Source organism: Labrus bergylta, chromosome 13 (genome assembly GCF_963930695.1).
Source record: "Labrus bergylta chromosome 13, fLabBer1.1, whole genome shotgun sequence".
Taxonomy (NCBI): domain Eukaryota; kingdom Metazoa; phylum Chordata; class Actinopteri; order Labriformes; family Labridae; genus Labrus; species Labrus bergylta.
The window spans coordinates 23726689-23744707 of NC_089207.1; the positions used below are offsets into that span (position 1 = coordinate 23726689).

Consider the following 18019-nt stretch of genomic DNA (forward strand, 5'->3'; position numbering starts at 1 on the left):
TCACTGTGATGAAAAGGGGGCCAAGATTGAAGAGTCTGCCATTTATGTGGGAATGAATGGGAAGCTATAGCTGCCTGGAATGGGTCATATACATCTGAACATCTTTAAATGTACAGCATGAAGAGGAAAATGTTCCGCAGAAATACGGAGTCTATAGAATTTGTAGAGAATGATTTGTAATAAAAGTTGGTATGGTCCGTTAAGGGGAAAATGACACATAAGAGGCTTATCCAATAGTACCTGAAGAAACTTTATTTCCTTATATAAAAGCCATACACCCTTTACAGAGTCACTTTACACTGACGAAAGAAAACAAAGAGGAGTGCACATACACCTTTTTAAAAACGTTTGGACATTGCTTAACGATGGAACTGCACTCAATCAATGTTGAAATCTGTTAAAACATTGTTTTCACCCACATTCACAAGAGACTGCTGAAAGTCGGAGGAAAGGATTGATTAAGAATGGTGTATTGTTCATGTCATGCAAGAACTAAAACATTCCCACTTGAGTGGCAGGGGGGAATAAAGATGTGAACAAAAGGGCCAGACAGAGAGAAATACAAAGACTTAACATCATCTTTCTGTCACACTGAACAAATCTCTGCACAGAATCTCCTTAATCACAGTGTCTTTTTGGTAAACACTTCAATCATGTTGTTTCTGTAGTGTTTTTGCAAGTATGTGAGTGAGGCAGCTTAAAAATGACAAATGACAGTAACTGCACAGCAGCTGAAAGCGAAAAGGGACTGCAGGAACAGTGCCATCCTACAATCATGATGTAAATCCCACATCCTATATTAATATCAGTTAGCAACCAAACTATGAAAAGAAAACTCATTTGATTACTCAGTAGTTACAATCGATTCAGAACTCTTTGAAAACTCCCTCCTCAGTCCTAATTTGGGTTTGATTAGGTTTTCTCGCACAAGCTGAACTGCATCAAAGCATCGGCGGTGCACATTAAACGCCTCCGATCAATCCATCTGAGCAACTCGTGAATTCATTTGAAGTTAATCGAAAAGGCCTCGCCTGAGCGCGGAGCCAGCAACATCCCTTAAATATTTCCCATGCACATGTTTTTTCCAGAGTTACATCCCCTCCAGTCCTTATGGTAACAAGTCTTAAGGATTTTAAAAACATGACGATCAATATGTATGATGCTTCACTTGTGTGGTGACAGATGTTAAAAGTGTGATGACCTCCTATTTTTTCCCTTTACTTGCTTGGTAAGGAAATGAAGCCTGCGTCCAACGGCCCAAGGAAATTTTGCCCAAAGAAAATTGAAAGCTTACACATAAAGGAGAGGATCATTAGATTCAGAGACGGTTAATTAGATTGGGCTTCAAATGAACCAGTAGCGTCCATGACAGCAGGTAAGTAGTTAGAAAGAAAACAACCAAAGATCCATCTTGTTTCTGACAACCCCTAAGCCCTACTTCATTAACATGTTTTACTCATTAAAACTTTTCAGAGAGACACCATCCATCTTCAGCCACATGACAGCTGACTGATGATATGATTCATTTACGTTTTGACCAAACATCAGATGGGAAGAGGCCAACTCTGAGGTCTTGTATTAGTGTAGCCCTTATAGAGAGAGAGATGAAGGTGAGCAACAGTGTAGGTGGTCCTGACCTCTTCAGGTAAAGCAGGTATTATTTATCCACCTTCAGGCTGTGGCCACTTCAGCACCAAAATAAAATATTGTCGTATAAATAGATCAAAATGTTTTGCCCTTATATGTAAGTCCATCTGCAGATAAAAGTATGAATATGAATTTGTTATTATGTCTGTTAACCTGCATGCCTTCAAACGTTTCCATGTGTTTGTGTGTTGATGTGCAGCCTTTGTTAGGCCTGTAGCAACTGAGCAGTGACAATGTGTCTCAAAGAGTCTGTATCAATCGGTATTAATGTTGCACAGGTTTATAATGTGAACATTAATACAAAGAAGACGTTTAGTCCACTCCCAGAGCTCGGAGCTGTCTCTCGATCTCATCGTCAGAGATGGTGGCTTGTTTGGAGGAGGCGGCACTGGGGACGCCCTTTCCTGCAGCTGGAGCTCTCACCATCTGGAAGCAAACAAAAATCCATTAGCAGGAACATTTAATCCAAATTTAGGAGACACACACACACACACACACACACACACACACACACACACACACACACACACACACACACACACACACACACACACACACACACACACACACACACACACACACACACACACACACACACACACACACACACACACACACACACACACACACACACACACACACACACACAGTTTAGTACTTAGTGCAAGACTGGCTGCCACGTGTCAGCTGCCTCTCAAAACCTTAAAAGTTAAACACCTATTCAAATTTCAAAACAATTACAGTCAATGCAAGTTGGAAAACTATCACTCACCCCCTGAAAGCTATTCAGATATACATGCTTTTATAGTTTCATATGACTAAATGACACTTCAGCTTAATGCAAGTGGGTGTCACTAACAAGCATTTTCTAAAGCATCAATCATCTGTCACATGCAAAAAAATAAACACATTTCAGTTTTTTTAAATCAGATGTGAGTGTTGCTTTCCAGATTCCCTTTTTTTTTTTTAATTGCTTTCTATGCAACAAGATTGTTAATGTTTTTTAACTAGGGGTAGTTTCAACAGTCTGGCCACACAATCAAAATGATTAATAAAAATGATCTGATCTGAAATCAAACTCTTATTAAACCATTGTTTTATTTACCAAAAACTGAAGCCAATTTTCTGCATTTTGCATCTCCATGTTTAAAACCCAAATGCACTAACATGAATTATAATACGACGTGATAATAGAACACAAATGGCGGCTGCTTTACTTGAATTGGTTTCCCCTACAGCATAGTAACCGAGACGTGTTACTTCCATTCAAGCTTAGGCGTTAATTGAAACAGCTTTTATTGTTTCACTTTCCAAGAGAGAGCATGATTTGAGCGTATTCACAGAGAAAACAATCACATCCCTCGAAAGTTTACAGCTTTTTATGAAACTTGCCGGCTTGTTTGCTCCAGCTGCAGGCTCCTTTATGGGACTGTTTGTGAGTGTATGCTATATTGTGTTATGAGGAGGTAATAACTCATGAAGCCCCCCAGGGGGAGCCATACACATGCACACACAGCAGATGGGGCCACCTGGTTGTTAAATAGACTACGGCACACAGAGTGAGAAGAGCTGAGGGCTAGCCCCACCGTGTGGCAGCTGGAACACATTTAAAGAGCGCTGTAGAAGCCATGTGGAACATTTAGTGCTTCGATAATGCTCTAGGAGATGTGCAGTCCAATCAGACCAGATACATATGTTTAACATGGTGTAAAACTTCATACTTTAATAGATTTTTGACAGGTGGAAGAGGAAAAGTTGTTTTAGGAGTATTCCTTTATATTTTGCAACATTGGAATTGTAAATACACTGGGATTCTTACTTATTTTATGGGGCAAACAAACTGGGGATAAGTTTGAATATTTGTTGTAAATAATTGTTTGTTGGAGTAATTTATAAACTAATAGAAGAAATGTAACATAGGGGTAGGGGTATATAAGTGTTACTTCTTCCTACTCATTTTTGGACACTGTTACTTATTTTAAATTTTGGTTCGCAATAAAGTAATTCAGTCATTCATTCATGTTTTTACTTATAATAATAATAATAATATAATTCTGAACAAATAATGGATGGATATTTCTTCAAGACTATTGGCAACAAGTGAATGAAATACTGTTTGCCCATGCCCATTGAAGTGTTTTTAAACATTAGATTCAGTAAAGGTAAAGTGTGTCTGACATATTGGGGGTCACTGTAAATCTCTCTCTCTCTCTTCATTATAATGTTCTTACCTTTCCCGAGATTTCAATGCCAATTTCATCCAGAACCTGGTTGACAATGTCTTCAGATTCTTCTTCATCCCCGGACTCGTCAAAGATGTCATCTAGCGTGTCGTTGACTAGACAGATAATGAGACAAGGAGGGAGGAAACAAGGACAGACAGGTCAATGAAGCAGCGGTCAGACACATTGATTTTCAGTCCCAGTTTGGACTTCAGAATGAGAAGGCTGAAAATGTTGCATTCTTCCTACCAAATGTATGAAAGTATGGATGCTTGTGGGTGGGCATTTGCATAATAAGTTACAAAAAGATACCCTCTATGTCATAACTATACGTTCATAATTCTCTTGCTCTCGTTCAAACACAGATTAAAACACTCGTCGCTCCTCACAGCATGCACATATATCCTCCTGACTATCAGGTTTTGTCAAGCCTGTAAATACTAGCTCCTTTTTTGTGAGCATGTGTGTTTAAAAGTGTCCTTACTCATCTCCTCTGTCATGCCCATTTTCATGTTCTCCTTCTGGAAGTCCTGCATGGTCTTCATGGTCTTCTGTGGATCCATCTTTTTGTTCACCGCTTTCATGGTCTGTAAACATTATGAGAAGCAGGTTAAGAGAGTAATCTTAAGGTTTTCAGCTAATAATACATTTCATAGTTTCTAGTCATTCATTTCTTATTTCACATCTATTCTGCTTACTTTGCTATTTTCTTTCACACACCTACAGCTCTGGTTGTTACTGCACACACAACCACTTTCTGTCTGGTGTGGAAGTGTCTTATCTGTTGACCCTTTTTCTCAGCCTTACATTTTAAAGAAACGTTTAAGAGAACAACTTGTTTACACTTTTTGGAGCTGTGTGTGGAGGAAGGATTCAAAAGGATTGACACCAACATGATAAAGAGTAAGATCTGCACCAAACAAATGTGCCTACAAGCCTTTACAAAACAACAGACATAGCACCAGAATGTTGCTCTCTCTGTCTCTTTGCAGACATTTTGTGATTGTTGTAGACCACTCTCATTATCAAAAGTAGAAAAGCAAAACGGAAAAAGGGACTATAAGGTAAGAAAGAAAGGAGAATGTCAACTAATTATTATTTCATCAATAGTGTCATTCTCTGGGATAATTACAAACATTTAATTGATTAAATGAAATGAGTCCCCACTTCCGCTTTGGTTGAATATGGCTTCAGAAGACCAGCTCTGCATTCATTACCACATAAGGAAAATAAAATAATCAGGGGGAAAAAAGCAAGACACTGAGCGACTGAAAAACTATGCATCTCAGATCTTCCAGTGCAGAGTCAGCACAAATATGGATTTACTTTCACCACTGTGCTTGGCAAAGCAGGAGATTAAAAAATATTGACTTCTGCTCCTAAAAATGCTAACACATAGCCTGAAATGATGTGAAAGTAAGTGCTGCACTAATCATTGAATAAACTGAATAAAAGCTGCAACTTGTTTCAATGTAAATCAGTGTCTGAAAAAAACTTGCCCACAACTGACATCAAACAATTAACACAACGTAATCCCCCTCTGAAACAGCCACACACCCTCCTCATCACACTCCATTAATTTGAAGCCTAATTATATTTGACCTGTCTATGTTTACCAAGTGTGACTCTGTACAGTACAACGCTCCCGGCCAATTACTACCTATCACACTTCATTAACGAAGACGACACAACATTACATGGCTTCAACATGAACAGATTCCACATTAATACTTTAATTACAACAATTACATAGTGATAAGAGTACACACTGAAACTAGTTCATGTGCTAAACAGAAACCCTCTTTAACCCAACTTGTCGAACAGTTTAACAGGAAACTTCTGAATAAATTCAATATTTGAAAACCTGACCTCAGACCAGCTGAAGTGCGGGACTTACCTTGGCTGTGGTGGACATGGCGCCTGCCATCTTCATTTGAGAGTTCATGACCTTTGTTTGTGTGGACATGGAAGTGACTTTGGAGCTGACGGCGTATGTGCGGCCCTTTTGCTTCCTCAGTTGGACCAGCTGCTTGGCAAGAATCTTACACGCGTCTCTGTTACCACTCTTGGCCATTTTCTTTATTTCTGCCTCCTGGATGTGGGAGAGAGAGGAATTTGAGATGAGAGGAGCTGTTAGTAACAGATGTTGTTGTTGAGCTGTGTCTAAATAATAAACAGTATTAATGTTCAAACTTCTATGGTCTATGTCAGTATACTAAATTGTGTATCAGTAATCCATGTGAGAGTATGCATAAAATATGAATGTAAATTGTAAAACTCTACTTCAGTCTCCATACATAGCAATATAACCTATTATTATTCTCACACACCAGGACTACACTGTTTACATCCGGAACAAATCCATTAAGGCGACTGAGAGCCACAGTGTCTCCTCATTTTAAAGGAAGTGAAATCATTTGACTTAATGTTCCTCTGTGAGGCATAAAATTGGAGAAAAAAAAAACATTTTTAGCTGCTTATAGGGCAGATAAACTGTATTCAGGAGTTAACTCCCAAGATTAATTTCTATCAATATTTTGTTTACTTTATGTTTTCAGCAACTGCCACCAATTTTCCATCTGTTTTAGCATTACAACATGATTAACCATGTCCAAAGTCACACTAAGGACCTGGAGGAGGAGGAAATCACTGCAGACCAAGAAGACCAGCCTGAGTGCATTAAGGTGTTTTCAGTGGACAACAACATTTTTTATACATATATATATATATATATATATATATATATTGGATGATGGATGGATGATTGGACGATATAATCCACACTACTGTAGTCTATATTGTGTAATCAATATTTTATAAATAACTTATCTGTGATGCTGCTGATATGATGACATGCAAAGTGCTGCAATTCTTTCCTTTTAATGTATCATGCAGCACATACACACAAAACAAGTTATAATGTAGGAATACACACTATGCATTGATAAACAAACAAATGTATCCACAGGTCTCCCGTGAGACTACTGTGTTTGCAAATATAGACACAACAAGAAAATCATCTGGATCTGGCTGTACAGACTAGCAAGTGAATACACAGCTTTAGCTTTGGTAAACATCAGAAAATACACTGATGTCCATAGGGATCAGTGTGTGTGGGCGTGGGTGTGTGTGTGAGCATCCCATGAGACACAACTGGAGCTCCAGGTTATAGGAAGCAAGCCAGGCCTCTGAGCAACGTTACATACAACAGCTCCTGCACGTCTGTTTATATGTGATGTGTGTGTGCACTAAACGCATCTTCAGGAAACAACAACAATCAAATATTAATGACCAAAGCAACAGACATTCCTCACTCAGCTCAGCATGTCTCTGTTTCACACACACGCACACGCATCCGGTTCAGTCTGTATTTGCTCGCTTGTAAGCAAGAGAAGAATTCAAATCAGTGCTGTGTAAAAGAAACTCTAGAACAGTGTGAAGGGTATAAAAAAAAAAAAAGAAACACCTTGACAGAAATAAAAACCATCAATGATTTAATGATGAAAATATGGTGAGGATAGCAGGGGGCTCCTGCTGCTGCTGATGTGAAGCTTATAACATCTTATTTACTGGCCTGTCAGAGACAGAGGAGAGCAATCGAGATAGGGCTAGACGAAGCTTGTGTACACATTGAGGAAGAGAGCACACAAATGCCATGCTGTTCAGGCCTGCCTGGGCTGAACTGACTGTCTTTATGCATAATGATGAGCCAAAGATTTCTCTGAATAACAGATGGAGAATGTGTTGCTGCAGTTGCAACTGCAGATTCAACCTAAGGATGTTGCTACCAACATGTGTTTGATTTCAGTCAGTTATCTTTTTCTGGAGGGCAAATTTGATCAAATGTTAAATGTTTTCTGCTTGGTTTCCTTAGATCAATGTAAGGGAGTTGGTCTTTTTTTTTTGTCAAGCCCATAAATGAATCCAGTATCTACATAATTTTTGATTCTAAAAACCACATACAGAAAGGCTCCTAGTCTATCCATGCCATCATTCAAAAATATATTTTTTTCTGCTTCTATCATTTTTTATTCATTCAAACTTTAAATATATGCAACAAAGGAGAAATCTGATGTATAGTGTACTTTGTTTATATCTCTGCTCGGTGCAAATGTAATGCAGGAGGTGCACGTGAATGTGTGAGTGGGTGCAAACACTCATTTGAAGCAGCATGGTGGGGGGCAACAGAAAAGTCATGATGGTGCTAAACTGCTAATATAGGTCATTTCCATCTTTTAGTAAACGTATCTTTTATTCAGAACATACAACAAAGCTTTATAAAAAAAAAACTAGACTAATTAGCAGGAAGCATTAATGAGGAATACAATTCTGGTTCCCCGGGGAGGTAATTATGTCCTGTGTGATATTTACTTTATACAACAGAGGGGAGAGGACACAGACGCCTCCTTTCATCTTTCGGGGAGAGATGAAATGTCTGTGAGCGCAGTCGTAATGTGCAAGTGTGTGTGTGTGTGTGTGTGTGTGTGTGTGTGTGTGTGTGTGTGTGTGTGTGTGTGTGTGTGTGTGTGTGTGTGTGTGTGTGTGTGTGTGTGTGTGTGTGTGTGTGTGTGTGTGTGTGTGTGTGTGTGTGTGAGTGTGTGAGAGAGAGAAAGAGAGAAAGTAGCCTATGTCGCCTGAAGCAAAGCCACCGTACCAGATCTCCCTTTTCTTTTTTTTTTTTTAGCCCTATTAGCCCATCAGGCTGAATCCCAATAGAAGGAAGAGGATGTAATCTGCATCCCTAGCTATTTGTGAGTATTAGTGTTGGGGGGGGGGGGGCAGGTCTCAATAAAGCATTGATGTAACGTGTAGAAATAAATGGTAAATGGCTCGCTATGGGATACTTTGATTCCCAAGACTTTTTCATATGCGTTTGTGTGTGCGTGTGCATATGTGCGTGTGTGTGTGTGTGTGTGTGTGTGTGTGTGTGTGTGTGTGTGTGTGTGTGTGTGTGTGCTCCTACCATTTGCTTCTCTTGTCTTTCCAGCGCTGTTCTGTCTCTGGTGATCTGTCTCTGAGTTGAACGAAGCTCCTTAGACTGATCCTTTATAATGTCTGTGGAAGAGACACGGAGGAACAAAGATCAGTGCCTGTTCTGTAAAAACCTCAGTAAATTCACAATCGGGACCATTTGGTCGGATATCAAAATGCCATGAAGAGAAAAAGGGGTAAAACTCTTCACCAAAGCACAATTTTCTCAACTTTGGTGAAACAAAATGGAGCTATGTGTAGTGCTGATACTGATACAATAACAGTCTCAAAATCAGACACTCAAGTCTTTACTAACTAGACCACATAAACAGAAGTTAACAGTTTAACAGAGACGAGAATGTCAGACTGTTTCTTCCTCTGTGGCTTAGTAAGACACCATGCGTCTCTTGCTTTATCTACTTTATATTTATTACAGTATGGGTGAAGGGGTAAACATAAACAGCTGATTGAAGATGATTTCATTTTTAATTTTGAAATCAACACTATGAAGATATGAAGGGCAGGGTCTGGGTCAGCTGCACGCCCTTGGAAGAAATCTAAAACATCTACTCAATGGCTTAGTGAGGAGCATGTGCTCTTGTGCACCCACAAGCGCTACAAATACCACAGGGTTACAGGCAGTGCGTTGAGAATGCACACTGACTCTGCTAACTGTGGAGGTGCTCGGACAGCTCACACCAGCTCTGAGTCATATCCAAGCCGCCCACACAAACACCAAGTGGAATCATGTGAGATAATGTATGACCCTCCTCCACGACTTCCGAGGGAAAACCTCAGCAATCAGAATGACACACAAACAATCACACGCCTTCATGACCACCAGAATGAAAACAAATACAACTGCAGCTGTGATGTGGACAAAACTCACATTAAATTCACTCTGAATTCTGCAGCACAAGTTTAAATCCGACCTGTGGCCTTTACAGCATGTCATTCCCCACTCAATCTGTCCCTGATTTACAACTCTATCCACTGTCCTGTCTCTAAAAAAAAGGCATAAAAAGTCCAAAAACAAATCTTAAAAGATTAAAAATTCACTGTGAATTCTAAATAACTTTTAGATTTTGCAAAGCACAGTAAAATAAAATACACAAACAGAAAAAAGTCTCATAACATTACAAAACAAGCATCAAATAACGTTAAGATTCTATAAAAATAAATAAATTCAGAAAAATGAAAATTCGAGAAAACTTGAAAAATGAACTTAAACAGAAAAGTAAAGGGGGAAATTTGGAAGCAACAGATAAGGCATCTGTTTTCCAGGCTATAATGGCAAATAAGACTTTTTAAAAGATAGTACGCTGCTTTAAAAGTCTGATTTCATCTCAAAAGTTCAATCATGAACTTGGTCGAGACACATCAGTGAGTTGGACCACTTGCGTGAATGACGTATAAGGTATACGTATAAGGTGACGTGCCATGAACGTCTTAAAGTGGGTGGGATATCGCCCTACAAATATGGGTGATCCAACCCCCCCCTTCACTCGTCCATTCGCCAAATAACCGAAAACCACTTTAACCACTCTAACCAATGCAACTGCAAAAAAACATTTTTTTTTAAATATTTGCCCATCAACCTAGAGGAAAGAGAAACATGAAGATCATGAGATGGAGACTCTGAAAAGTCACAGCTGAGAGGACCTGACATGGGCTTGGCATGGAGCGGAGGTAACACAGCACAGTAAGTACAGTATGCAGAAGATCGGAACGGGTGAAACTGGAATGACAATGACGGGAGGAGTAGGAGGAGGCTGCTGTGAAAAGAGTTACCTTTGACAAGTTTTTTAGTTATTTGAAATGAATATGTTTAGGTGCGCTAATGTTTAATCTGCACTCACCTCCGGAAATATAGCTTATAGTAGTCAACACAATCAGTCTCTGTAATAGAATAATTAATCTATTAGATTTGATTAAATAGAGGCTTGTTTTCCAGTTTGACCTTGTGAGGTTGATTGGCTTGCCTGGAGAAAAATTCTGAAATATTAAGATTGAAAAGCTTTTCAGAATTTTTGACATCCCTGTTTTTTGCTCCTGAATAAAATTACTTTTTTTCCCCCATAACAATAACCAGACCTCTCATATTTTGACATCTAATTTTTACATTTTAGACAGTTTACTATATTAAGGTAACTTGAGAGTCTGTGTCTTATGTCAAAGACAAATACATTATACATAGATTGTATATATAGAGAGATTATAAGGAACACAGGAAGTTAAGTTAATTTAATAAATATTAATTATTGAGCTGTGGAAAAGGGGTAGGATTAAATAAGTTTTATACTTCTTCCTGCTCCTTTTCAGGCACATCAACTGAATGTAATTTGCTTTTTCTTTTTTTGTGAAATAATTTGAACATTGTTTTTTGTTTATTGTATTTTCGTGCTTTTCATTTTGTTTTGTATTTTATTTGATATGTCTGAAATAAATTTAATCAATCAATCAATCAATCAATCAATCAAGGTTGTTCAATAATGTATTTCTAAAAAAGGGGATTGAGATGTGGAGGTATGAGGTAGACAAGCAATTTGAATTCTCTGACTATAGAGGAAAACTTAATATGAATACTACAATACTTGAGTTCAAAAAACACTGCTTTATGTTCGTGATTTGACTAACAAAGGACGGCACAGACATTGAATGTTCCGTTTACTTTATTTCCTGTTTCTGCTCAGTCATTTGAAGACATTACTTAACCTCTTTGTTTTTAATGTAGCACCTCGGACACCTTTGGAAAACAGAAGTAACAGTCTATATTGTAGCTCAGAGCTAGATTTTAATCTATACGTGCTAATAAATGAGCATGTACACTACAATAGTCAGCGCTTCAACCCTGTTTTTGTGACTTGTGAATCAGCTGAGAAGCAGAACAGGTTAAACGAGTTAGCTGTAAACAGGGAGAGCTCATTTAAGATGTGAACAACACAGCAGTCTGATCACCAGGGATGAAAACAAGTTAGCTAGCTTGATATACAGAGCAAACTTACCATCGACAGTCTTCTTCTTAAAAATGGAAGCCATGTCGTTGCTTTGTTTCAACTTATTCACCCAAATACGAATCCTTCGCTGAATAAACCGTGTTGCTCCTGTCGTTAACACCGTCACACCGGGGCGGCAGGTCAGTTTAGCAGCTTCTGTTTCCTGGTTGACTTTCCTGTTGTCGGAGTTCCTCCCTCAGCTGACTGACTCGACGGCTCCACGTGACGTCACGTCGGGACTCTTTTGCTGCGTTCACTGGTGCCTTGTAAAATGCTCGATCATGAACAGAAAACGGTCTCGTTGTCGAAAAACTAATGAGGGAAAATGTTCAATACCACGTTGTCACCCGTCAGTTTTGTTTATACCATATGCCATAAGAATGACAGAAGGACGGAAGAATATCACCTGAGCACCAACACTTGTGATTGGAAAATATATATCTTTATCTCGATACGGGACTGGGACAGGTAACGCCAGATTAAAAATAGCCATTTGACAACATCACTCTATTGGCCACTGCAATGTCAAAATAAAAATAAAAACCTGATAGGCCTAATTGAAGCTCCAAAACATGAGTATTAACCATTCGCAGAGTTGGAACGTAGCATATTCCATGCGGTACATGAATGCAACATAAAAGCAGAGGAACTGATTGTAATTTGTTCATTGGCAACAAAGAAATTTCCTATTATTGATTTGTGATAAATCTCAGCCAGAAAACAAATTCATTGTGACACATGATGGTTGCCATCACACAATTACAATATATTTTGCATTCACAATTTAAGTAAAGTATTATAAATAGAGCTAAGTTACTTGCATTCCTTTAGGAGATTATTTTGGCTGTCTGTGAGAAGTGTTTTTGGCCATGTTATAAGTATGTAGGCAACACTGGTCACATCACATTAACATGTAAACCGTTGTAGGAAACTGTCCACAGTGGGAGTTACTGTCTATAAAATATCCCCCGCGGCTTCTCACAGCATCATAAATTCTGTTATTCTCAATTTCTTTCCTCATCTCTTTATCCCACGGGGTGAGGGCTTTCATACACTCCAGAGTGTATTCATATATTCCTATTGTCTTATTTTCATTTGGATGCTGAGAGCAACTTTATGTGCGGTGCTGGGACTCTTGAACCATAACCAACTCAATTTGGTACATGTGTTGGTTTGAATTGGCGGAGGGAGGTAGCGCTGAAGATTCAAGTTGGGGAGGGGGATCCCAGCCCAGAAATAGTGAGAGATATCAAGTTATGGAGCAAAGGAGAGAGGGGTGACTTTGAGGAGAAGGAGAGGAGGATGGGTAGCCCTAAGCCCTTTTTCTTCTCTATCTCCAAGGATGTGTGTGTTGCCTGTGTGCATCGGCATGTCGTCCTGAGGCGTTGTTCTTGTTAAGGTTATTAGGGAAGACGTTTGGCACTAATCAGTGGAGGACTACAGGGACCCCCACTAAACGGTCTCATCATTGGAGAGCCCCAGTGGTGATAAATCTCGCCCCAAGCACCCATGGGGCCTGCAGGTGTAAAGTATGTATCTCTTTTTTCATACTGCTACAAAGTAGGGGGAATCTAATTCAAAAGCTGGACCTAGTTCTCTTTTTAAAAGATATGATGGTCTTTTAATAAATGTGCTTCACAAAAAGGAAAGACTCTAAACTGAGTTTCTTGAAATGGGACACTGTATTTGGTTTCCAAAAATATACTTTTTAAAATGTTTGTAAATTATACATTTGCACCATATGTGTCCAGGGACTTCTACAGAAGACAAGGAATGCATTCTTTTTTTGTATATTTTTAAAGAGTAGATGCAGTTTTTTGTTTCAATTGTCTCTGAAGGTGCAACCAAGGACAGTTGATGGAATTATATCCGGATTTAAAAATTTCAATATAATGTTTCTGTTCTTGTTTTAGTTTTCAGTTTTTTTCACTTTCTCCCTTATTTCTCCACTTTCCTCAACTATCTCTCCCATTCTCTTCCTCCTCCTCCTTCTCCACGTCTCTGTCATCCAGCCTCGGGGTAAGCACACGTAATGTTAAGGCACTAACTCCAGAGTGTGTGGACACACACACACACACACAGCAGAGAGAGACGCTCATGTGTGAAATGAGATCTCTACACAATCAGTGGGAGTCGCAGCCATAAAGCACATCAAGCTTTTCAGCTTTAAGGTATCATCGAACAAATCGTACAAATCCCTTTTATCTGATGACTGTGGTCTTATTCTTGTAACAACTGTTTTTTTTTTTATTTCCTTCTCATCCTCCTCTTTTTCTACAGATAAACACACTGGAAATGCAATGAGGAAATCAAGTGTTGGGCCCACCAGTAAAGTGTTCCTTTTTCAATAGAAACAAGCAAGAAATGATTAATCATTTTGATCTTTAATTCAATCAATCTTTTATTTGTGCAGCACCAATTCATTACATTCCTGATAAAAACTTAGCTATCTTCATTCACAATGATAGATGGTGCCTAAGCTAGAAACTTTTACTTCTATTATATCTAAACTTGAAAACATGCAGACGATATCATTATAATAATAAATAAAAAAAGACTTGGATGTATTTAGCACTTCTGAATATTCAAAGATGCTAATATATATTTAGAAATTAGCATAACCAGCTTGATATAATTTCAAACAGAGTTAGACTGTTCTGACTATATATGTCTAATTTTTATAGAAGTACATTTTCCATGTTTTTTTCAACATCATTTCACATGTAATTTTTCTTTTTTGTTCTTTTTGTCATCTGCAAAATTATTTCAACAAAACTCCCTCAGGTATCCTCAGCATGTACTGTAAATCTCATTCCCCATATTTATCGACCATAATTCCTGATTCATACCAGGACACGAGATATGATTATTATGCTGCCTTCTTGCCGGTGCTGCTGACATGTAAGTAGGCTGAAATATGTTGGTATGTAAACACAGAGAGATATAGGGCTGTGATGGGAGACATGGGATTTAACAGTACTTCTTCTCTCTGATGGATGGATCCTTCAACGCTACCCAGATGGAAGGAGGCAGGGAGGATGCAGGGTGTAACTGGGGGGTGGGGTGGGGGGGTGGAATTCACGTTGAAGAAAAGAAGGCCAAAATCAATTTACAATAAAGGATATTAAAAGCAGGGATACAAGAGGATTTTTTTTTTTACTCTGTGAACAATCTGGTAGCCTATCACTATATCACATAAGTAAATGAGTCATTTTAAACTTTATGAAATGTGCTCATTTGAAGTTTTGCCATAAATTAGATGGAAAGATTGATTTTAACTCTCAAATTGGTCTTCCAAGTGTAAAGCTATAGAATATATTGTAGCTAATACATTTTTTACTTATCAGCACCAAAGCAGAAGAGTGAAAATTACAACACGTTTTAGTTTTACAGGGAGGTTATGTGCTGAAGACTTAGCAACAGTTGTTTTCTTGTTGTACATTTAATTTGTTTAAAGGTGCTATTTGGCCATTTGGTTACCTTAATACAGAGCCAGACTAAAGCTGCATCCACCTGTCTCAAGCCTTAATACTGATGCAAAGCGAAGCTAACAGGGTCCTTGCTGTTACTTTGAATTTAACATGTGAGGGAGGTATTGTCCATATTCACACAGCTGCTTTTTCCAGTCATGATGCTGTTTTTAAGTACAGTATAGGCCTCCAAAACAGCCTTTCAGAAACAAAATGATGACGTCTCTCAGGCTTCTTCCACTATTATTTACAGTCTATTTTGTTACTCAGTTAGTTATTGAAAGATAACATCTGCATGTCTTATTTTGCAACTTAGCTTACTAGATAATAATACTGACTGGTAGGGAATGGCTGAAACCTAAATATGTGTTTGGCAAAGTTACATTACACAATAGAAAGATGTGATTCTCACTAATGTAATGAAAGCTAGGTATTTATTCCCTGGCTAGAAGTGGCTAAATGTTAGCAGCGGGTTATCTAATATATAATCTTGAAATAAGGCCAGATGTTTTTCTTGATAATTAAATGGTACATTTTTACAGGTTTTTATTTTTCAGGTTTTCATTTTTTCAGGTTTTCACCTAGATTCTTGAATACAGAACTGCAACATAAAACAGCAGGGGTGGGCAACTGGCGGCCCCCATCAACCCTCAGTGTGGCCCTCAGTTCAATTTTGACATATCAAATAATTGGAATCATGAAGAAAACATGACAGAATCTGCCATGAAATCATGAAAACCAGAAGTATGTCCATAATAATATTTGATCACTGGTATATGTTGAGTTAAATTTGAGACATAATTGATTTCAATCGTTTTTGTATACTACAATTTGACCCCCTGGCAGTGAGAGTTAAATGAATGTGGCCCTTGCTGTGACCATCCAAGTTGCCCATCCCTGTATAACAGCATTTGAACTTCTCACAAATTTCATGTGAGGAAAATGCAGTATTAAAGTATATGAAGTATTTCATGGAATGTCAAGCTATTCTTTTATTTGAAGAGTTAAATACAAGCTTATAAGCTTCAGATAAAGTATTAAGAAGCTCAAACAAAGTACAAAGTCGGTAGGTAGAGCAGAGGTTTTTGGACATATGGAAGACAGCAGGTGGCTGAGGGAGTGGGAAGAAATGGAGGGATGGTGGGAAGGAAGCATGAAGACGGAGTGATAGCAGCGGGGGAGGCAGGGGGCAGGGGGTTTGGGGATGGACTAATAAATCGAGTGAGTGGCTCTGAGCATTTCTGCCCGTGGGACAACTCCAGTCGCGCTCACCAGCGCAGTGCAGCATCGGGGAATTGTGTGTAATGAGAGATTATTCTCCCCTGTAGTGTTGGCTCATCATCATTGCCACTCATAACCTCCACAGCCTCCCACAAAGTGCACACACACCCCGAACACAAGCAAGCAGACTAAGCTTAGATGCAGGTGTGGAGTTATTTATTTGAACATGTGCAGGCGATACACAAGCACACACATCTTTAAGACACGCTGTTGGTTTTGGGAGTAAGGTCAAACAGTGAGGTGTTATTGTTTAAATCTGCTGCTGGCACCAATTTTGGATGTCACACTCAGTGAGGCATACACACACACGGTTCAATGGCAACCTCTTTTATCCACAGGTCCTTTTTAGCCTGAGGACGACAATCTGTCTGAGGGTTGATCCTACATGCATCAAACCTGGACCCTCTTTTGGCTTTCTCTCTCTCCGCTGTCTATGAAGCCCGTGGTCCTCCTTGCCCCGGGGCCAGTCTGCGACCACTAGAAGGAGGCTGGCGGTCCCAGCAGGGGCGGAGGCTCAGACACAAAATTAGCATGAGGGAATTAGAGCCATTACAACCAGAAGGGCAGCGGAGGACAAGTCCTTCATTCAGCAGAGAAAGGCTGAGGTCTGGGAAGTTGTGTGTAAAGGAGGAGAACAGACAGAGTGAGAGCTTTATTTGTCGAGTAGTTCAGAAACATGTTTCTAACACAAAGTACAACGACACATTCATAATGACTATACTTTACACATGCAATACATGTTGGAGGATCATGATTCTGAAAGGGTAAAATAATGTAATTTAAGGATTACATTATTTTTATGCTATTTGGATTTCAGATTTAGGTTTCAATGTTTATTATACATAGGGTAATTTAAAAGAAAATTTGTTACACAGAAACTAAATTACAGCAGATGTAACAAAGTCCCCAAACATCATTACACATCAGAATTTTAACCTTTATTTAATGATAAGCATCTGTTTACCTTTAAAGGATTATGTAATTATCATTGCAATTAGCATAAACACAGTATTACACAATAATAGCACAGACAGAAGTTAAGACTCGATTAGAAGCAGTGAAATAAACAGGGTTCTGTTTATTAAGACACATCTCCTGCAGTGATATCAATAGCTTAGTAAAGGTGAAAAAAGCTCAGAACGCCAAGATATGAATGACAGTGGGGGTGAGGGAGGCAAGGTAGAATATCACCTCTAAGGGCCCCAAAAAGGAGAAGACTGGCCATGCTGATCTGCTGCAGCAAGCACAGAAAAGTGTTTCATTATACAGTGGTGTACAGCCAATAGGGAGCATTTTAAACATGAATTGAATCTACATTATTACCTGTGCTTTTGTTTAAACACCACATCAACATTGAGCTCTGAAGAATATACCGGAGCAGAATGGTGTGTAAAGAAACAAGAATACTCTATTTCACACGTATAGAAAGTTT

The 18019-nt window shown here is 38.8% G+C and overlaps 1 protein-coding gene and 1 long non-coding RNA gene across 2 annotated transcripts; one reads left to right on the plus strand and one right to left on the minus strand.

The window, feature by feature from the left end:
* Positions 1–234: 234 nt before the first annotated feature.
* On the minus strand, positions 235–12023 carry chmp2ba (charged multivesicular body protein 2Ba). Its single transcript, XM_020653332.3, has 6 exons — positions 11846–12023; positions 8833–8924; positions 5767–5961; positions 4354–4456; positions 3879–3985; positions 235–2073 (listed from the first exon to the last, which is right to left on the minus strand). The coding sequence occupies exons 1-6, from the start codon at positions 11877–11879 to the stop codon at positions 1960–1962; spliced, it is 645 nt and encodes a 214-aa protein (XP_020508988.1). The 5' UTR covers positions 11880–12023; the 3' UTR covers positions 235–1959.
* A 156-nt stretch (positions 12024–12179) lies between these two features.
* On the plus strand, positions 12180–14874 carry LOC136181276 (uncharacterized). Its single transcript, XR_010667631.1, has 3 exons — positions 12180–13365; positions 13849–14007; positions 14117–14874. It is a non-coding gene; the product is annotated as an uncharacterized lncRNA (long non-coding RNA).
* Positions 14875–18019: the final 3145 nt, after the last annotated feature.